Below are 20,093 nucleotides of genomic sequence, written 5' to 3'. Positions count from 1 at the left end.
CCCGTTTCAGTCAGAGATATAATGAAGAGGTTGATGGTATATAGATAGCAAGGCCCGAATTTAGCTCGACAATAACGCGCCTGAAGGTTAGCGACAATTTAATCTATGGACGAGGGAGGAGAAACGAGATACGCAGCGTATTTATCACAAGATTGAACAAGTCACGAAAGGGAGATATACCACTTATGTAGTCGAGAAGATGGAGAGAAAATGGAGATATCGAACATGTTAGAATTAACCCAGAATGTACTGCTCTAAACGCCGAAATGCAAGACCAGAATAGAAACAGCTTAGCAAGACACGTGTCCGCTCAGGAGCCCAGAGTATCGCTTCTGCCGCTGCTTTCCCTAATGTACATGATGGTTGATGGAAGCAACGGGCTCGACTTGTCGCTGCCGTTGAGACGTTGGATGGTTTCGGAACGGAGTGGATTCATTGATGCCGAGGAAGCCTGAGCCGATCCACAAGGACAATTCCCTTATTCGAAGCGACCGAGCTTGACGTTGCAGATATTTGGATAAGAGAACATCGTAAATCATTTCGCCCTTCCACCCTTTGTCGCTTCCAGGAACAAGACCTTCTTCTTCACCACGGGGTCGTATTTGAGCATACTCAGAGGACGATGCGTACGAGGGCGAATCATTGTGCGATAGTACCCGGTCATAGCCATTGAGATCAGGCGAACGGCAATCGTGCGAGATTTCGCTGAGAAGAAGATCGCAAGTCAGTCATCAGTTATCCGTACTCCGCAGATCGCCATCGTGATGGGATGGGAGACTCCGGATTTGCGTCGGAAACACAGCGGCGGAGAGAAATCTGCGCATACCTTTCTTGGCCATTTTGGCGACTTGCGAGGGAGGAACAGCAAGAGGGGGGTGGAGGCTTGTCGTGACGGATTCCGAGTTATCGGAGTTTGTGGAGAGAACTTTGGGTCTGGATAGTATCACGTGATATATGTCATCCTGGAAAGGGATAGTGCGGAATGCGGATAATGCCAAGACTACGGCCCGGCCTTTGCCCTTTGCTGCAGGTTCATAGAAAAAGTACCTCTCTGTGTATTGACAAAGGTTATTATGATGTGTGCCAGCTTAATGAGCTGTCTGTTGTTGTCATTGAACTCCCTCAGAGGACTCTTTCCGCAGCGGTTTGATATTCCTGGGTGATTGTATCTGTCTTTGTTCTAGCTTTTACTGAAAGCCTCTCATCATGCCTTTTTAATCTATAAATATGAGAAGAGCTCCCATGCTTCTGTCTGTTTAGTAGCGTCAAACTCTCTCTGCGCATGCTATATACAATTGCTTGTATAACTATGAGTTAGTATGAGCCTTCGGCTTGGATTTCATCATGGCAATGATCTTCGTTTCATGATTCCCTCTTGCACATTACGGCTACACGCCAACAATGACATTGCAAATGCATCATTGGCCCAAAGCAGTGACGTTCCTATATACATGAGAAATGACTTTGATGACCAGTTGCTGGAAATGTGCCGTGCCCCATTTGGGGGGAGGTAAGCAGTTGGCCGTTGCATTCGTTGAACACTCTCATCCTTGAGTACCCAACATCAGCAGTGAGAAGCTGACAAGTTTTCTTTGACAGCGGAATACCCGCGAGAAACACTGCAAGAAGCCTCGATCATGCTCCACTTCTCATGAATGCCAATGGGAACCGAGGAGACTCAAGTATAAGATTTTGCCTTGCGTACTGCTCTCATATGCCATGCAAACCGAAATCCACTGATCCGTCATCTGCAGACAAGTTGACTATTTAGAGTATATAGGGCTTAAAACATGATAGTAGTAAGTCCCATCCTCGGGGGTCTCGGTTCAGAGTCACTGATTCTATTGAAAACAAGCACAGATATTCTAAAGGTATGGTGTACGTCGTCTAGTGATCTACACGCTTCGAAGGGCCCTGAAGTCGTCGGGTGACCTAGTAATGGATGCTCGAAACTCACTTAGTGCTGGGTTCATCCGCACCGGAAGAATATGCATGCATCTGCTCATGTGGATCTTCGGTCTTGCAGTCCTTCAAAAGGTGGCAAGCCCAGATCCCATCGATCAGAATATTTCCGGCAACTCCAAGTATTCCCAGAGATTCATGCACACTCGTCCACCGTCAACGAGCGCTTTTATTTGAAGACAGAGTAACCCTCTGAGAACCCTAAAAGTTCATTCCAAATTTGAATATTGATCGAGCGCACCGCAAGACTAATCTTCGGACAAGAGTTCCATCGCTAACCTGGTCGCCCACCATTCCGAGACATCCCACCCTCCTTCACCTCTCAGATGCGGGGTTCCAAGTCAATCGCAACTTGATATGGCATCCCAAGAAAACCTGGAACAACATGGGTGATGATCTTGAAATCCGCTCGGGCCGTCAGCCGACCTCTGCGTCGGTTGCAACCGAAACCACTAGTGCACCTTCACCAGCCACACTGTGTTTTTGACACCCACAGCATGTCTCTTATCTCCACATCCCATGTCTGTTTGCGGTAAATAATACAGGAATCCATGGGACGAGTCCAACAGAAAGCTTTTCATACAACTTGTCATGCCGGGCTGAACTCCGAAAAGAGTACCATACTCTAGTGGGAGGATCTATATCCGAAAAGCTTCATCGCCAAAAAGAAACTTGACACTGAAGTCGACTGGAATGCCCCTGAGGACTCCTTTCAAGTATGGCAACGAGGTGTGGCTAGGAAATAGAAGGTGGGAAATGACAAATGAATGCATACCAGGCTGTGTCAAGTATTCATACAGGTCCACGGCAAAGAGTCCTTCACTCTCGCTTGATCATCCACCAGAGCTACTTTGCTCCGGCTAATACGCTACCAGTCCATGAATTCGATAACATCGGGGATTGACTCGGATTCTCTACTGGCTGCGGGAGAACGAGCCTGAATGACAAGATTATCCGACCCTCAACCGTGGCCGGGCCAGTGAATGAGTTTTGTGATGCGCAGTGGGTGGTCTTGCATTTACTCACTGCTAGATAGCATGAAACTTCTTCCTCCTCTCAGCCAACATTTCTCATCCAATCTTTACCATCGCCCTTCTGCATTGCAGTTTTCTCCATTACATTCTTATCTTCCTTCCTTGGGTAGTTGATCTTACAAACGTCCTAGCAGGCAGATTTATCTGACTCCTGAGCACTGATGGTGACTTCATGTCTATTGGACTAGTCTGTACTTGGCCGCAGAGCCTAGAGTTTCAGAGCATAACTGGAAGGATGATTTATACAATCCACTCCCGTCCGGTCCGCATACAGAGTGCAGCAGGGTCATCCTGTCTCGAGCCACCACTCAACATCAACACACTCTTCCAGGCTGTTGGGCGAGCCCATTGCCTTGGACAGCGCAAACCCCAGAAAGTGTGGTCATCGTTCTAGGAGCACAACATCTCCCACTGGATTGAATGCAATGGTATAATGAAGGCACTCCCCCAGTTAGCTGCGCAGCTTTATAATCTCCTGAAGTCCATCCCCTCGCAACTCGTTCAATAAATGTCCCAGAGGACAACAACGCGGCAGGTAAGGCAGCTGACCTTGCGAAAGCCGAGGTCATCCAGCAAGGTGCGGCGGAGACACTCTGCCGCATGCTTGGCCAGCCAGCCAGTCGGCTGGGCATTAAAGACCTGGACGACCTTGGCCTTCCGCAGAGGGACGTGGAGTGAATAAAGAAAAACCATGGGGTGCATACAAGTGCCTAAGAGAAGCTTCGCCCAGTGAGGGACCTACACGCTAGAAGCAGGGCAAGGCCGCTATTGCCATCAAGGTAAAGTATCCCCACCTCCTCCAACCTAGCCCCTACAGCTTCCGGCCAGAGCTGATATTGGCCAGTCGGGTTAGCTCTGGCTGAAAAGGCTAGTATCATCACCACAACCTTTTGCTAATATGTTGAAATAGTACAAGTTGGCTGAGTATGTGGTGTCGGATGACGAGACGGCTGCAGACAGTGATGGCTCTGGTGATGAAGACAACCACCACAGTGACAGTGGTGGTCCTGGTAATGGCGCTGACTCAGGTGCGGCGCGAACTTAGGCAGTGACAGTCCCTAGAAAATCCCCACCCCACAGCAACATGATGCAGCGCAGGCTCTTGGTACAAGTGCAGACTGATGCGCAGGACACAGATTCACAGGAATTATCCCAGCCGGACCGGGTATGCCCCTTCATATGGGATTCAGAGCGGGCAGACGCAGGTGATATCAGTATATCGCACAGTGGCTGCGGCCGTTCGTCAACTACTATCGGAATGACGAATGCAGCTCGTGCCAGCTGGACGACGAGAGTCATAATGCTCGGCCTGAATCTCGTATCGGTTCCTTCTCAACAACTCGACTGGTACAATCAAGGTCCTCCCTTCATACACCCACGATGTCATATCACTCGATTTCGTCCGCGAAATTATTAACTCTAGCCGCAGAATGGGGCTTTATCGCACCCAAGAGTACTACTGGGGTAGGACGACCACTCATCATGTCACTGTGGCGGGAAACAGGGGCAAGCAACCCGACAAATGCCTTTTCCCGAATTCCCGAACCGGCTAGGCAACAAGTAACCGCGACGCGAACTCACAGTTACCTGCAGCCAGCAGAGCAAGAACACCGGATGTTGGTGCCACCGAAGATGAATGGCATGATTACCGCAGACAGCGCCTGCTCCTATCCTTCTCAACTTCACGGGCACTGCTGACTACTCTTTCCGGCACGGCAACCCAGGGGACATGAGCTCAAACGTGGTCGTGTGAAGTAAGACCACCAGCGGAATTTGGCTCCGCACTCTAGCAGCGCGTCAGCTATATGGGTAGGTAGGACCCTACTTAAACTGAGAGGATTCTTGTTAGTAATGCATATGATAAAGGCATTGTCCATACCATGCGTCGTCGGCTCGGGAAAAAGAACTATTCGAGATGAAGGATAAGTTGAATGGGTCGCCGCCCAGCGAATATAGTTACGATTCGCAGCATAAGAAGGTGGGCCTCGATTGACATAGCCGCTTCCCCTGTCTCTCTGGAGTTCCAAGTACTCCGCGAGATTGTATCAGCTGAGAAAGAGGGTCGTACACTTCTTGGCCTCTACCATCAGAAGAACAGAAGGCTCTATCTCAGGGCTCGGTTGCTTGATTTTGAACATGTCTGTGAAGTGGAGGGACCTTAAGTAGACATGTTCGCCGAGCTTCGATTGCATCTGCAACGCATGAGGGAGGACTCACTGGCTGAATGGGACCAAGAGGGTAAAGTTATGCGCTCAGCGCTTTTAAGGACGTCCGTCAGTACGTTGCTAGAGCCAGCCAGATCATTGTTTCGACCAAGAACAACCTGGTCTCAAACGTGTCGAGGGCATCCGTGCTCTCCTGTTCGCTGTTACGGAGACGAATCAATCATTTAAGACGCAGCTATCTTGCGCGAGCTTAGAAAATCCTTTCCCGCGATTTTGGAAAAAAATAGGCGGTATTCCTGTCCTGTAGCTTTGTAGCGTTCCTTTATCGGCTTTGCTTCTGCATGCGCTGGTTGCTATCTTCTACAGTCGCGCTGGTAGATATTTCGCTGGAAGTCTCAAATATCTAGTGACGAGTTTCTCATGCCCTCCACCCATTCAAGTGTTTTAAACGCGTGCATACAGTGGACTTTGTATGGACTTCTAGGACGGCAATGACTTGCCGCTGTACTTCTGGCAGTATACTTCTTGATTCTGGGGTACGGACTGGGCCCCGGGCTCGCAAGGCGCTCTGACAGATGTAGAACACGTTCAAGTCGAACAGTTTGCATTCTCGCCGGTCACAAAGGGCGAATGCGCCACCGTTGGGGGAAGCAAAGGATTAGCAACAGCGACTCTCTCAAGCACTTCGACTAGACTGCCCTCGGAGTGGCAGCTTACTGACCTTGTGCAATTTTTATACTCAGCGCATACTATCTTTAGCACAAATGGGACATAAAATTCTCGAGATTCGTATTGAACTTGAGTTGATCTCAGTGTATACTGGCAACAAGTCGGCTGGTTTTCTGGATGTAGTGATTCAGGATATCCATTTTCTTTCGACATTCCAGAAATTGAGAAGTAAAGCTAAGCCATTGGAAGACAGAGGTTCTTTGTTTGCTTCAGGGATCATCATGACTAGAACCCTCGAAAAATTCCTAAGTTGAGGTTTCACAGCAGCAGGCGCATAAAGAAATCATCCAAATATCGGGCTACTTGCATGACTCCCAATTTCCATACTTTCATTGATGAAGTTAGTAGAAGCCAAAGAGATAATTCACTAGCTTAGTATAAGGGGGGCCGTATCCCGGAATAATCCGTTTCTGTATGTTCTGACTGGTAAGCCATCCCAGTCCTTTCTTCACTGGTGTAAACTCTACTAGCAAAAACGTGAAGTCTTTATATCACTATCCCTATGAACCTCCACGATCATACTCTCAAGCTATTCACAGCCATTTCTTTCCTCACAGGTATAAATACCCCCTCATGATCGATCTCCCTTCTCTTCTCTTCTCTTCACCACCTACCTCTCTTACTTCCACTCACACTCCATCAATCTCATCCACATCCACTCAAACATCACAACCAACCAACCACTTCAACACAATGAAGTTCTTCAACCTCCTCAGCCTCACTCTCTTCCTCGCCGTCACCAGCGCCGCAGCTGTCCCAGACGTCGAGGGCACCGTTACCAACGACGCAGCCACCCCTGTCAACAACCTCGACGACAAACGCGACCACTGCGGCCAGGTCTGCCTCAACAACACGGGATGCGGTGGTAAATGCCCCAAGTGCGACATGAAGTCTCTCACCTGCAAGAAGGCTTAGGTTTGTTTGTCTCCTTCCTTTGCATACTAAGACACAGGCGTGTGCTAATGCTTGTTCGTGTGTTGCGCAGACAGACGTGGCATCATTGACATCGATCATACGCTTCGTATGAATTGTTCTTCCTCGCGATGGTAGTCCATTTTTCTCTTGATAAAAGCTTAGCTGCTGATGGGTTGGATAGACAGCTCTTGCTTCGTCTTTGGTTCTCTTGCTTTGGATCTTGCAAGATCTTATCGATTGGGTGGTGGGGATTCTTTATGACTGACGACCGCACGATGATGGCCTGACCTTGATGGTCGAGGCTTACTGTGGATAAACTCTAGATAGTCTATCCACTGCTTCATCGTCCATTGTTCTAGGGTTGATTGTAGATGTGTAGACCTAGTTGCGCGTTTCATAGATGACTGCATGGCGACGACCGCTCTTCAGTCTTGAGGTTATCTTCAGAGTCCACAGTTGCTGCATTATGCTAGTTTCAGTCTTTACACAAGGTTAATAACTTGATAGATTGATCATATATTCATATACAAAAAAGACTTGATAGAGATCATAAACATTGATGAACTAAGTAAGGCAAGGCCCTAAAAGTGGAGCGGGCCACTGCGGTGGAGCCAAGCAACGCTTTCCGACCAACGGCCTCGCGATCCACAACGAAGACTTGATGTCAGAAAAAGATTTCCTTCCACATTGAAATGTGGAAAGAGCAAAAAGAGAAGCCGAACGCGGGGGTCGAACCCGCAACCTTGAGATTAAGAGTCTCACGCTCTACCGATTGAGCTAGCCCGGCTGGCTTCTTGAAGACCTCCTTCTTAATTCTTCTAATAAAGCGAGCCTGCGGCTATGTTCTCCCCGTACGACAAGACAGTTACCACAAGATAGTCGCGGCAGTCGTAATTGTGCACCTGACACTCTCTCAAGATCTATGGGAATGTCTCTTCATCAAATTTAGCATATTCAATCCAATCAGATAGAGACATGTAAGACATCGTGAGGGAGACATCGTGAGTTCTGCTCGAACCTCCCGAACCGTCAATTAGTGGTAGACATAAATATAGAGCCGACGCTCTGAACGTCTCTTCGCATATGGTCCATTGGACGAGAATGGCCCGATTCTGAAGCAACGGTACAAACTTGCGACATTTGCGAAGTCCGCGCCTATCTCAAGGCGAATCGCGCGTTGTAGTCGAGGATTGCGGCCCACGAGAAGGGGAATTCTCGGTGCAACGACGATCGTTCCGAAAGACAACTGTAGAATATCGACTCTCAGTTCAGACATGGATTCTAAAAATTCAGAAGCCTAGAATACGGATTCCCAGGCAGCACGTAATCGAACTGACCATTTGTTGCCGAGACTTGAGCTCGTGTTGGATGCTTGGCCTGTCAGATTGTGGCTGAAGTGTGATAAACAGGGAAGAGAAGTACGAAGAAGCCACATATCTCAGACTGAGAGTAGTCTCTGTGGCTTGAGGCTGAACAGTAGCAATCGTCATTAGCGTCAGAAGTCGAACCGATTGAAGAGGAAGATTGAGGCTGAGTGCCTGAGGCAGTGCGACCCCTGAGGCTCGAGCGCATAATCGCGATGATCATCCCGACCAGCAAGGAACAGACCTCCCATTCGATGCATATTCTGAGACCCAAATAGCATCACTGTACATGATCACAGATCAGAGGCACGGCATGGGTTACCGGTATAATGGTCTGAAACCATCCCCCGTCTCAGGATTAATCGAGATCTAGAGAGCGGTTGCACCGCGTCAACATGTCGCGGGGTGGGCAAAGGAAGACCAATAAATCCAAGTTAATAAGATCCAAGAGCGTGTAGCGGAGATATTGTTTCGAAGGTCGGCGATAAACTCTTTGGTAATGATGATACCATTTTTATGAGTAACTAGAATGAAAGTCAATAATGATGGAATTGGTGGTACGTAGTTGAGGAAATGGCGTCGCTCTGAGGGGGATAAGCTGTAAGAACTAGGAACACGAGAGCCCAAGCCACAGTTGGACAGGACACTTTGCAGTATCTACACACTCCAGCTGAAAATCAGTCATTTCCCTGTTGTAATCCTGGCTCAAATCCTCCCCGAATCCCGAATAGGTAACCGACAAGGATCGCTATGAGTAAACCAAAACTAGAGTACTCTAGACATCTCTAAAGTCAGTTAGATGGACTGCAAGATGCAACTATCTGCATGTCACTTGTACCCTTTTGTGCAGCATCCACACCACATGGAGTCATAAATCATGACAGATGACGGACTAGACCTCCAGTGGACATGGGGAAGGGTGATCCTGGATCCATCCCTGGATGGTCTCAAAGGGAGGGTTGACCGCCAGTTACGGCATTTAGGCCAATCACAAGACCAGAAATCAACCAACAAGCAGAAACTCTGGCCGACAGTGTTGCAGCAGACGCCCTTTTCCTGGCCAGAATTAACAATCAGAGGCTAAAGGCACTGCCTGCATGCACCAGCCACAGCAGACTGACCAGTCGCAGCGTTTCGTGGGAGCCTGAGGACTCTATCGAGTCATCCGCCCTAGGCAAACACCGGGGCACTAAGAGTGGAACGGGAATAGCATCATCTGCCAGGCTGCCGTGCACACAGTCCCGCTCTCCACTCTCCCACTGTTCCACAGGCCACAAGGCGTTTTTTTTGAACACTGCTTGTGACCAATGCCGTCATCCTATCTTTAGACCGATCCACTCCATCACTAGACCCTTTTCTGTTAGCCGCAGTCTTATATACTCGGCTTTCGACTATGGATGCCTTCTCTTCCAGGTGACTATATATCACCTCAACATCCCTCGTCTCATTCGATATTTTTCTTTGTCTGTCATTACATCAAGCACACTTTACTTTTACATTCTATAATATCTACCATCTACCAACTGCTATCACTTCTTCATCGCTTCTCTGAATCGCATCAACGTCTATCGGCAAGAGAGCTCCAAGCAATCAATCAACCTCAGCTGCCTTGATTCACCCACAGCAGTCACGCTGTCGCCCTACGACTCATCGCGTCGTTTCTTCCCACCGTCTATCCTGTCGACCCTACGGGAACGAATCATCATCAGAAGGATCTCAACCCGCAGAGTTGTCCGCCCTCCTCGATCATACACCATGCCCGCCTTGATTGATAGTCCAGAGCCCATCGCGCCCGTGCTGCGCGTCCGCGAGCTCGAAGACGACGAGGAATATGTCATGACCGCATTCGAGCGCCATGCCAGTCACTGCTCGCAATGCGCGGACCCCCTGCGTGTCCACCAGGAGGACCGTTCCCTCTGTGACCGTGGTCACAAGTACGCCCTCAACGTGGCCGAATACCTCTACAGTGAGAACGGCAAGGCCAAGTCCGTCATCGACCGCGAGCTGAGCCAGCCCACACTGGTCAAGATCCCCCGGGACTGCGTCGCTGTCCGAGGCCTTCTTCTGGCGATCGAGGATGGCATGCGTCTGCAGCGCAAGGAGCAGGAGAAGGCTCAGAGCCGGACCCAAGCCCGAGTTCAGGTTGTGGCCCCTATCATCAGCTACGATCGCACACCCCCCATCGCGCCTCGCCAGGCAACCACACAGCAACCCATTGCTTGCAACGAGATTATCGAGCGCGAGCCCCGCACTCTCAAGCGTCGTCGTGTGATCGTCTACCAATCTCCACGCGGATCGTCCCGCGGCTCCCTGTACGACTCTGATGCGGCAGACCGCGTTGAGCGCTCCAAGGAATCTCCTTCGCGCATCTACCGACCAACTGGATACTATCGTTGAATTATTATGAACTGTTTCTGAATCTGCTTTTAAGAACAACAATGTCTCAAATCCTCTGTGCCACGCCAGACACCAAGACGAGTCAAGGACGCTCCCAAGTCCACCGTCACTGAGCGTCAGGGACCTCCAGTGCCGACTCGCTCTCACTGGCACAACCTCCTTTCTACCTGCTTCTGTTGGCATTCACGCAAGCTTGCAACGCCTTTCCATGATTGGCTTTTCCATATTTTGAGCTGGAATTCTGCGAAGCTGTTTGAACTGCCTTACGCTTTGGATTTCGATTCTCTACAAAGAACGAAACTATAGCTTTTGCATCAAAGCCAGAAATCATGAAAAAAAGAAGGAAAACCTGAAAGCCGAGGATGTATCCTCCCTCCATTTTCTGTCCTCAATTCGAGGACTCGCCGGGATGATCTGCAAGTTTTGTGACTCAGTCTTGAGATCCTGCAAGCTGGCTTCATTGAGTCATTCCACTCGTTCGCACTGTCTGTCTCAAATGCAAGCCATTACTATATGGCAATAATCATTGGACATGTACTTAGTCTGTTTCCTTTGTACCGAATGCAAGCGAATTCGCGTTGCGTCTACTTCCATCATCCAATAAAGTAACGTAGTCTTCCTCATAATCCTTGAAGCTCACTCGGCGCAGTACGTATTTCAAGTGTGAGTCATTAAGACCAGGGGATTTATTGGTGGGTATGGTCATGCTGCTCATGCATTAGCATTAGTTTGTGTTAGTAGCTGCCACCCCGGTGCATGTATACTAGTTTCTTACCCCACTAGGTTGACTGCAGCTGTGCCGCGCACTGCACATGCACATGTAGAGTACCACAACCTTATTATATGAGGTGATGAGTCCATGGGCCACGGGCCAGAAACTGTTTTGAGGCGCAGGCTTTATCCACGCAGAGATAATGAACATGCCCCAGTGGAAGTAGATACCTCAGGCAATGCCTAGATCCAGGACTATATCGTACAAAGAATGAGCGTTATACCATGCACAGTTAAAAGTCACTAAAGAGACCTTCGGACGTACATTGAGTACTAGATACCTTAAATTCAATAGATATCTCCAGAGTGTACTCGTCTCTTGAGGACTGATGAGCAAATAACAGTAAATGCATACATCATAATAAAGATTTCAGATCCGCGGTTCTTGCAGTCTGAACATGGTTCCCTACACGTGTAAGACGTCAAAGTGCTTCCTTACTTTACAGACAACTACTCCCAGTCTTCAACACCAGTCCACCACTGACAGACTTCTCAAACGCAAGGTTTCGCCAACGATGGGGAAGCTCAGAGCCCTGATCTGTGGACGCAGGACCGCAGACTCTGATCCAGTATCCATCAGATACAGAGATACGCGAGAAAAACGCAAATATGCCAAAAGCTCCGTCAACAGAGGATGTAGAGATCCTCAGAACCAGATGTTTCCCATACGACAGGATTCCGATGCTTTTCGGGTTGCAGTTCTGCACCAGTGCAGAGGAGGACAAGATATGGCGTTTTGATGTAATGGAGACACCGGATTTCCTAAGTAGATCACTCTGAATTCTATTTGCTTCCTCATGAATACTAACATGTATAGGGAACGTTATTGACGCACTTGTGTGTTTGCGGTGGAGAAATACACCGCTTACAATGGCTTACCCCTGGGCAGTCGAAGGGCCTTTAGCAGACGCAAAGATAAAGGTCCTCCTGACTTCAGTTATTGCACTTGAAGCTGGGATGACAGTCGTTCCACGGAAAGAGTTTTACAAAAAGGAGCCCCCAATCGTACTACGCCCCAAAGTCGGTATAGCGGCCGACGTGCAATACCATGGCAGACCCCGGAGGCTGAAGGTTCGCACACCCTGGACTATCTGGCACTGCGATGAGGACGATGCAGTGGTAAGCATCGTCATATTTCAACTGAGCTGGGCCATTACGCAGAGGAACTACCCTGCTGTTTTGCACATATCGGTAAGCAGCATACTGGGCTGTCTATTGAATATCAAGACTAATAAAAAGATAGGAGCAATACACAGAGCCCGAAAGGCCATCCACCAAGATGCATGCATCTAGGGAATTGCTACAGATGGTATACGCTGGATTTTTCTCCGGATCGATAATGAGTCCAAGGTGATCCGATTCAAAACATATTTTAGCCCCAGCTAACGGCACAGCAACAGGTTTCATTTAGATACAAGAACCACGCTTTTGACCAAGTGTATACAATTCTAAGAACCATGGTGCGTCATGCGATGCACTTGGTGTCGCAGAGAGTGGCCGCCTTCACGACTAAAACTTGTCTTGCTCTATTCGTTTCTATGATCCCTACAAGAAGACGCCGCCTGAGGTGGACATTGATCGATATCTCAATCAGAGGGCGATAGTGTCCATACCTGTCTGATACATCCTCCTCTGGGGATCAGTGTCGACCAGCTGGCACCGCTGATTCCAGGCGGGGTCATGAGTAGTGCCACGGTGAGAACTACCATCGGAATATATCCTTGCTGGCGCTAGATTTCCGTCACACGGAGGCGAGGGTTATACATACCGGTTGGTATCTCTTCCATTCAAAAAGGCTTTCCAGCGAAGGACGAGCTAAACTTTAGCAATGAATGACTAGGTCTCAGCCAAATAATATTCCCCTTGGCATCAAGGATGGATCCATACTGGCCAAATTTGATACAGCGGAATTTGAAGCTCCTGTCCCGAGGGAGACCCTTGAAGATTGTACCATTTACCTTTCACGACCACTTCCCATATCCTACGGAACCCCAGCTCTCTGTGATCTAGGCGAGGCTCGTCTGAGAATTGACCGACAACAAGGCGATATCATGCCGGATGTCTACCGGGCACCTGAAGTCATCTTGGACATGTCTTGGGACTATAAAGTTGACATCTGGAACGTTGAGATGGTGGTAAGATAAACCTCGTGCTTCTGACACATTATGAAACTGACAGTGGTCAAGATATGGGATCTATTTGAGCATCGTCGCCTTTTTAGGGCCCGGAATCCCGAGGAAAGAGCCACTGCAAAAGAGCCTCTGTTCGATCCTTGGTTGATGCATGGTCTGTTTGAGTGAAACAGAGAAGCCATATTCTGTATGCCAGGCTAATGCATATCATTAATTCTCGCCTACTGTGTTGGTAAAGAAACACGCACACAAATATATATACCTACGTTGTTGCGTTATCTGAATGGGTTTGAGAATATATGTGATTATTCGATTATTTTATATTGTCTCGATGATTCGTATTTCACACGTGAATGGGTGTCTATTTGCTTTTCTTCTGGATGTTTGCTATGATACGACACGCTGACCAACTCAGCACCTCACTCACACTAGCCATGCACCTCCACTTCTCGGTCGAATTGTCAGCTCTAACCGAGTCATTCATCTGAACACAGTTCATAACAGCACATAATGTACACACTGGAACCTTAACCCGAGAGAGGGCAAATAGAATCCGCAAATTCAATCCAATGGCTCAGCAACCATCCCGTCACACCGTGGAATGGATCAAGCAGCAACAGGCCGAAGCGGGGGTCGATGTCCGAAAGGCGCGTAAGCCACGGAAAAAAATACCGCTCTGGCTGGATGACTCTGTGCGAAATGCTCCATACGCATTCGACAGAATCCCTGAGCGAGTTCCATTACCCGAGTCTCGCGATGGATCGTCCACGGCCAGTGACCCTGAAGAAAGAGATGCAAATGCAGCGAGATCTTCCCTGGAGGCGATTGATCGCGACGATACCTTCATACATCCTTGGTCTATTCCATTGCCGCCATCACCGCCGGCCGTTGTGCTGTCACCACCGCCGTCAGCACAACGGCCGGCAGTCAAAGAACCGAAATGGGAAAAGCCCTCACCGCGGGAACCCTACTATCGCGTGCTGGACCGCGCAGAAAACATATTCGACCACATTAAGCACGGCAATATCCGCAAGATTCCGCGCCTGGAGAGAACCTCCATCACACTGTACGAGTACTACGACGATAATACCGCGACGAGGGCGGAGATTGAAACCGCTTTAGAGATCTCCCGCTTCCACGGCATGCGGGATGGGCTGAAAGGGCGCGTCTTTCTCGTCGAGGATCTGTCCAGGAAAACTATCGATGCCTTGGGGGAGACTTTTGGCATTACTCCCGAGTTCTTCGAGGAGCACCTGTTGAACTCGGGGTACAGTGGCGCGCGGTATGATGATCCACCGGCGCGGTCATGGAAGACGGCTCGGTTGAACAAGCCGTATGTGTCTATCCAGTGGTTTCGGCCCGTGTATCGTCGTCCACCGTTGTTTTCTAATCGCGACCGGGAAGACCTGCTTGATTTGGAGGGTGATGGATTAGAGTATATCTCCGGCAATTCAAGCATTAGTCTCATAGCCGAGACGAATATATTTCGCTCCGAGTGGGATCTGCGCGTTGATCCACGTGGGACGGCAAAGGAGATGAGCGAGTTTGGGTTGGTGGAACGGACTTCGATTTGGAGAAAGCAAGCCGAGAATATGGAGTATGAAACAAGTGAGCTCTTACGTTCCCTGGAAATTACTGGGAGACTGACTGGAATGGTAGTTGTCGTGTTGCTTGATCCTCTACCGATGATCAGCATTAGTCATGATTTGACACTTCTGATCCCCAAAAAGTCTATGGTCGAACCTGGTGACGGTGATGACCAAGGCACTGGAAATATTACTGGAACGGAAAGTCCACCAGTCCTGATAATTGAGGGTGATGATGTCAACGAGGACTTAGCGATTCCGATCGGAAACCCACGGCGAGAGGAGGCGCCACGTCCGGTGTTGGACTGGCTGCTGAGGCGACGCAGACCAGAAGTTGATAGGAGGAAGGTGAACGTGAGGACGAGCTTCCAGGTTTTGGTTAAGCAGATGGCCCCCCGAAAAACCATTACAATTGATCTGGAGAAGGCCCTTCTGACAGGCGATTCCTTGAGCACGCTCCAAGAAGAACTCAACGAGACAAGGTCCACTCGGCAGGCAATGCATGATATAGCTGGGGATAATGCAGCGCCCGTACATGTACTACATATCTTATTTCAGATCATTCGTCAAGACACCACGACTCTGCTTGGGGTGCTCAACCAGATCCTAAACGACATGGAGGTCGATATCCTCGACGACACGAAGATGGAAGATCGACTGGCATTGTGGCGGGAGCTCATCAGTAAAGCCGAGCGAGAGCTCTTGGAACTCAAAACATCAACCAAGAGCTTTGTGGCTTTCTTTGGTTTCACGTTTCCAGCCGATACCTCTGCAGCAACCTCAGAAAACAAGCCAGGCATTATAAGGAACGTGGCAGATCTCTTCCAGGAGATCGACCAGATGCTCACCAGACTCCGGCATGCGTCTACATCCTTGACATCCACTATGGGTCTCCTAGACAGTCGACGCTCCATCGACGAAGCGCACGCTGTCACGCGTCTCACCGAACTGGCGTTTCTCTTCATTCCGCTATCGTTTTCGTCATCTATCTTTGGGATGCAGGTCGAGCCCTTCAAAGACTCGGCCCCACTGTCGAACTTCTTCGCTGTCGCAATTACCGTTACGACGTTCGCGTACCTGATGCGGCTCACAATGCGCAGTCAATGGCTGGGAAATCTGAAGCAGAGCGTGAAGCAGGATGTTAGACGATACGCAGAGCAGCACGGTCTTCCGGTGCAAGTACGGTCTCTGTCGATGCTGTTACTGTTGCAATGGTTCGGAAGCACACTCGAGCGGAGCACCAAAGCAACCTGGTCTTGGATAGGCAGGAATGGCCGTACGGCTGGGATCGAGTTATGGAGGGTGGTCGGATTCCCAGTCAGTTTCACCCTGCTTATCGGCGCTGTTGCAGTAGCACCTGTCGCCATTCTCTGGACCCGGGATATCGACCGAGGTGTGCAGGGCGCAGTTACGTTCGTGATTATACTTGCCCTCGTTGGCCTTGTGGGTGTACCCTACTGGCGAAGGTCCGATGCCAACTTTCGCTCCGCTTTCCCGAGACTTGTTATGCGCCTGCTGAGGCGTATTCCCCCAACAACACGTTCGTTGCTTCTCTGGGCCCTTGGAATAGCAGGCTTTGTCGCAATTCCGCTCGCACTGATCTGGACACGTCCACTAGCGTCGGGTATCAAAGCCGGTTTGACTGCGGCCATCCTGGTTATTCTGCTGCCCTTTGTCTTGTTTCTTGGATTGAGGGTCTTATTTTCTAGGGCTAGGGCTGTATCTTCAGACACAGGCGAGAGTCTCGCTTCTACTTCCTATGCTTCCTATGCTTCCTATGCTTCACATGCGATGTCCCTCTCTGAATCGGCAGTCAGGCAGCCTAGGAGTAGCCACTCTCAGCGTACCAATAATCCTTGATCACCCGGGAAACATCTCGTGTTACATTGCTCTTGCTCTCAACTCCCTCAGCTCAAACACATATCAAGATGCACACCATCCACCATCCTATATATCATCAGTCAACTTCCTAAGTATTTGAATACTCAAGATCATGGTCAGCAATGCCAAGGCAACGATCCCCAGGCAGACTACAGCCGCCCACCCGATAATCATCGCCGCCGTGCCTACATGGCCCTCGATGGCCCCATACGTGAGACTCTCGGACATAGTCCCGGCAGCACTACTATTAACATGCTGCCAAAAAATGGAGACCAAGCCGAACATGAACCCCAACACACTCAGCACCAACACAACCTGCATAATCGTCCAAGAAGGAAAGGGCCTGACCTCGCGCTCCGAGCCGTCCTCACCGACTTCTTCGTGCCATCCTGGAAATGTCGCCAGGAGAATAAAGCATAGGAAGGTCAAGACCACAGTGATGAATCTATTCATGTCAGATCATACCTCCACCTAGACATTTCGTTACGTAGACAAAGCCATAGGAAAGAATACGACACTTACATCAACCCGTCAAAGACAATCTTTTCTTTGAAATTCTGCGCAATCCAGATCAGATTCAGCGGGTCAGCAGCTCCTGTATCATTGCCCTGTATCCCCTCGGCCTTGACCAGGCTCGCCAGCGCCGCCGCACTGCCAGAGCATAACCGCGCGCCGTTGCTGAGGGTCAAACAGAGACCCATATACCCAGCGCGGACTTCGCGAATCGTGCTATTGCCGTGTGAGACACTGTAGACTTTTTCCGCAATGCCTGGGTTCACCAGCACGGGGTCATTGGGGCTCAGGCTCGAGGTGCTGGCATTTTTGTATTGCAGGGAAACCAGATACACGTTGCTCAGACCGTTGGAGGAGGTGCATCCGGCGAGAAGAATTGCTGGATTTGTGAGCACTGCATTCACAGGCAACGGCATAGAAGAAATGATGCAGCGCTGTGCGATGCTTACATAGAAGGGTGATGGTAATTGAACAAATGACCATTATAATATGGTGGAACCCGATCATGGGAAGCCATTTTCGAAGTACAGACTGACCCCGCACAAGAGGAAATTGTGGACGACCAGGTGGCCCTGTGCTATGATGGTCGCTGCCTTGTGAGCTCATTTTATGGGATGGTTCAATTGATGGATACAGAGGTAGGTTTATACCACGTATTCGACCAATTATTAATATACAGATTATAGAATAGATGGACAAGGGAGAGTGAAGCACAATGTGCGACACTTCATCAATGCTTATGTATGCTTTTTCTTCGCTAGTTTAGCTACATGAGCTGAGAGTAAGCACCAAGGAGGGGTTGGATAATTAGATCAAATTTCAGCTGCAGCTAAACAGCTCCTCATCTCACTAGCTGCTCAGTCACCTCACCGTTATCCTCGGACAAATCTGATGTTAGCCAAATTCTGTCAACTTCATCTACTGCCATGCCAATGTGGGGTTGTGATTTTGAAAACTGCACCAAACCATCGGTTCGCACATATGGACAATGCATCATCTGTGATCGCCATCTCTGCGCCAAACATCTTGGCTCACAATATCATAAATGCCCTACTTGGGAAGTGAGAACATGTCCCATTACATACCGCAGCAACTAAATATTAAATAGGACGCAGAGCTATATGACGCAATTGCTCAAAAAGCAGAGCAGAAAGAGATCACAAAACTCTTATCTAAAATCAACATCCCAGCACTCCTTACTCGAGCAAGCCATTTGCGCAATGGTATTCCCTGCTCTTTACCACAGTCGCTCCAGTATGATCATGCAAAGCGTACCTCGGTGATGGGCGGCATGAATTATCATATTGAAATCCAGTTTGAAGACGGAGTCAGCTGGCTGGCGCGCATTCGAAGATTCAATGCCATGTCACCGCCGCCAGATCTTCGACGCTACATTATGCGAAGCGAAGTTGCAACGCTTCAGTTTCTAAGCAAGACAAACGTCCCTTCTCCGAGAGTGTTTGATTATAGCTTTGAGACTGCGAGTGCTATCGGCGTCGAGTACATCCTTATGGAGAAATTGCCTGGAAAGTCGCTACAATGGTCTCTAACAACTCCAGAACAGAGAAAGAAGATTATCAGCCAGCTAGCAGACATTTACATCAAACTCAAAGCATTTCCGTTCGACTTCATGGGCTCTCTGGACCAGCCTGGCACTGACCACGTGGGGCCTTCTGCAAGAGAATCATTAACAGACTATGTGGACTCACAGATGCATCCCCTTGGCCCTTTCACTTCTCGCAAAGAATACATCATCTCGAGCATACAATTAACGCTAGATCTCATCATCAGGGGAGAGGCATATGCTGATAGAGCAATTGATGCATTCCTAATCCATTGCTTCCTCTTGGATGCCGTTTCCAGAATTCCACCTGCGGAAGCTAAAACTAACCAGTTCTATTTGAAGCATGCAGACGACAAAGGCGACCATATCCTCGTTGACGATGATTACAATATCACTGGAGTTATTGACTGGGAATGGGACATACAGATGCAAAAGCTGCAGCTTTCAATTCTCCGGTTATGCTTCTCCCTGTTGCTGATTTCTATGATGGGATCAACCACCCCGGGGGGGATGAACTGGTATCAGCGCAATCCTTTGAGGATAAAGGTCATCCTGATCTCGCCGAAGCTGTGAGAAATGGGAGGATCCTTCACCGGTTTGAATTCTGCTGTGGGTACGACCTTGCTGATTGGAAGGGTTTCCTCGGCCTCTTTCAGGGCCTCCGGAAAGCCATTGATGTTGATGGGGATCTGGAATGGGATGCTTGGAAAGAAAAGGCGCTGCAGACGTACAGTAATGACGCTCTCCTCAGGGAGTTGATGAAGCGGGATCATGTTTGATAAAGCAGTATCCCTCTCCCATATGCTATGTAAGTAGAGCTTGCTAAGAATCTAGCATGTATGGCTATAGGGTCTGGCAAACAGGGCTTCCTGTCTTCTCAGCCATACTTGAGCTGGGATTAATGCAGCTAAAAGTTAAATGCACTCTCGAATGCCTGCTGCTTTATAGGTGAGAGCCACTAAACCATACGGAGCGCAGGTAAGCATAGGTGAGTAAGGCGGCCTGAGCAATGCTATCTAATAGCACAGATAAGCCTAAGTAACTAATTAGTCTGCGATGACTAGACTCCCTGTAGCCCAT

The 20,093-nt window shown here is 49.2% G+C and overlaps 10 protein-coding genes and 1 non-coding gene across 11 annotated transcripts; 8 read left to right on the top strand and 3 right to left on the bottom strand.

Moving 5' to 3' along the window:
• Nucleotides 1-47: 47 nt before the first annotated feature.
• On the bottom strand, nt 48-888 carry P174DRAFT_440019 (mitochondrial 54S ribosomal protein bL33m). The gene is made up of 2 exons (XM_024826948.1): nt 827-888; nt 48-705 (listed from the first exon to the last, which is right to left on the bottom strand). The coding sequence occupies exons 1-2, from the start codon at nt 837-839 to the stop codon at nt 536-538; spliced, it is 183 nt and encodes a 60-aa protein (XP_024684035.1). The 5' UTR covers nt 840-888; the 3' UTR covers nt 48-535.
• A 431-nt stretch (nt 889-1,319) lies between these two features.
• Nucleotides 1,320-2,139, top strand: P174DRAFT_481370 (uncharacterized protein; the record flags this gene model as incomplete). The annotated part of the gene is made up of 3 exons (XM_024830722.1): nt 1,320-1,510; nt 1,801-1,871; nt 1,892-2,139. The coding sequence occupies 3 exons, from the start codon at nt 1,320-1,322 to the stop codon at nt 2,137-2,139; spliced, it is 510 nt and encodes a 169-aa protein (XP_024684034.1).
• Nucleotides 2,140-2,347: 208 nt separating this feature from the next.
• P174DRAFT_449854 (uncharacterized protein) lies at nt 2,348-4,523 on the top strand (the record flags this gene model as incomplete). Its single annotated transcript, XM_024828886.1, has 4 exons — nt 2,348-2,417; nt 3,556-3,665; nt 3,746-3,844; nt 3,907-4,523. 4 exons carry the CDS (start codon nt 2,348-2,350, stop codon nt 4,039-4,041), a joined length of 414 nt encoding a protein of 137 aa, XP_024684033.1. The 3' UTR covers nt 4,042-4,523.
• On the top strand, nt 3,888-4,988 carry P174DRAFT_132506 (uncharacterized protein). Its single transcript, XM_024821107.1, has 4 exons — nt 3,888-4,354; nt 4,426-4,612; nt 4,721-4,805; nt 4,863-4,988. The coding sequence occupies exons 1-3, from the start codon at nt 4,081-4,083 to the stop codon at nt 4,752-4,754; spliced, it is 495 nt and encodes a 164-aa protein (XP_024684032.1). The 5' UTR covers nt 3,888-4,080; the 3' UTR covers nt 4,755-4,805; nt 4,863-4,988.
• A 1,595-nt stretch (nt 4,989-6,583) lies between these two features.
• Nucleotides 6,584-6,805, top strand: P174DRAFT_386857 (uncharacterized protein; the record flags this gene model as incomplete). The annotated part of the gene is made up of 1 exon (XM_024823329.1): nt 6,584-6,805. One exon carries the CDS (start codon nt 6,584-6,586, stop codon nt 6,803-6,805), a length of 222 nt encoding a protein of 73 aa, XP_024684031.1.
• Nucleotides 6,806-7,519: 714 nt separating this feature from the next.
• Nucleotides 7,520-7,592, bottom strand: P174DRAFT_t64. The gene has a single exon. It is a non-coding gene; the product is annotated as a tRNA-Lys (tRNA).
• A 2,332-nt stretch (nt 7,593-9,924) lies between these two features.
• Nucleotides 9,925-10,566, top strand: P174DRAFT_367910 (uncharacterized protein; the record flags this gene model as incomplete). Its single annotated transcript, XM_024822204.1, has 1 exon — nt 9,925-10,566. One exon carries the CDS (start codon nt 9,925-9,927, stop codon nt 10,564-10,566), a length of 642 nt encoding a protein of 213 aa, XP_024684030.1.
• A 1,380-nt stretch (nt 10,567-11,946) lies between these two features.
• P174DRAFT_419371 (uncharacterized protein) lies at nt 11,947-13,637 on the top strand (the record flags this gene model as incomplete). The annotated part of the gene is made up of 5 exons (XM_024824781.1): nt 11,947-12,103; nt 12,155-12,528; nt 12,581-12,646; nt 13,185-13,472; nt 13,524-13,637. The coding sequence occupies 5 exons, from the start codon at nt 11,947-11,949 to the stop codon at nt 13,635-13,637; spliced, it is 999 nt and encodes a 332-aa protein (XP_024684029.1).
• Nucleotides 13,638-14,000: 363 nt separating this feature from the next.
• On the top strand, nt 14,001-17,371 carry P174DRAFT_449850 (uncharacterized protein). The gene is made up of 2 exons (XM_024828885.1): nt 14,001-15,077; nt 15,129-17,371. The coding sequence occupies exons 1-2, from the start codon at nt 14,039-14,041 to the stop codon at nt 16,913-16,915; spliced, it is 2,826 nt and encodes a 941-aa protein (XP_024684028.1). The 5' UTR covers nt 14,001-14,038; the 3' UTR covers nt 16,916-17,371.
• On the bottom strand, nt 17,003-17,932 carry P174DRAFT_368183 (Fig1 domain-containing protein; the record flags this gene model as incomplete). Its single annotated transcript, XM_024822213.1, has 3 exons — nt 17,003-17,381; nt 17,459-17,828; nt 17,899-17,932. 3 exons carry the CDS (start codon nt 17,930-17,932, stop codon nt 17,003-17,005), a joined length of 783 nt encoding a protein of 260 aa, XP_024684027.1.
• A 232-nt stretch (nt 17,933-18,164) lies between these two features.
• Nucleotides 18,165-19,864, top strand: P174DRAFT_502773 (phosphotransferase family protein; the record flags this gene model as incomplete). The annotated part of the gene is made up of 3 exons (XM_024831118.1): nt 18,165-18,190; nt 18,303-18,510; nt 18,558-19,864. The coding sequence occupies 3 exons, from the start codon at nt 18,165-18,167 to the stop codon at nt 19,584-19,586; spliced, it is 1,263 nt and encodes a 420-aa protein (XP_024684026.1). The 3' UTR covers nt 19,587-19,864.
• Between the last annotated feature and the right edge of the window lie 229 nt (nt 19,865-20,093).

The sequence above is a fragment of the Aspergillus novofumigatus genome (assembly GCF_002847465.1).
Source record: "Aspergillus novofumigatus IBT 16806 chromosome Unknown P174scaffold_3, whole genome shotgun sequence".
Taxonomy (NCBI): domain Eukaryota; kingdom Fungi; phylum Ascomycota; class Eurotiomycetes; order Eurotiales; family Aspergillaceae; genus Aspergillus; species Aspergillus novofumigatus.
This window is presented reverse-complemented; position numbering and strand designations above follow the sequence as displayed.

What these genes read in the sequence shown, in the direction of transcription:
- P174DRAFT_132506 (XM_024821107.1), top strand. Translation starts at nt 4,081, where the DNA reads ATGATGCAGCGCAGGCTCTTGGTACAAGTGCAGACTGATGCGCAGGAC. An exon ending in ACTCGACTGGTACAATCAAG is followed by an intron (nt 4,355 to 4,425) that starts GTCCTCCCTTCA and finishes CTCTAGCCGCAG; the next exon opens with AATGGGGCTTTATCGCACCC. An exon ending in GCAGAGCAAGAACACCGGAT is followed by an intron (nt 4,613 to 4,720) that starts GTTGGTGCCACC and finishes ACGGCAACCCAG; the next exon opens with GGGACATGAGCTCAAACGTG.
- P174DRAFT_449850 (XM_024828885.1), top strand. Translation starts at nt 14,039, where the DNA reads ATGGCTCAGCAACCATCCCGTCACACCGTGGAATGGATCAAGCAGCAA. An exon ending in GAATATGGAGTATGAAACAA is followed by an intron (nt 15,078 to 15,128) that starts GTGAGCTCTTAC and finishes CTGGAATGGTAG; the next exon opens with TTGTCGTGTTGCTTGATCCT.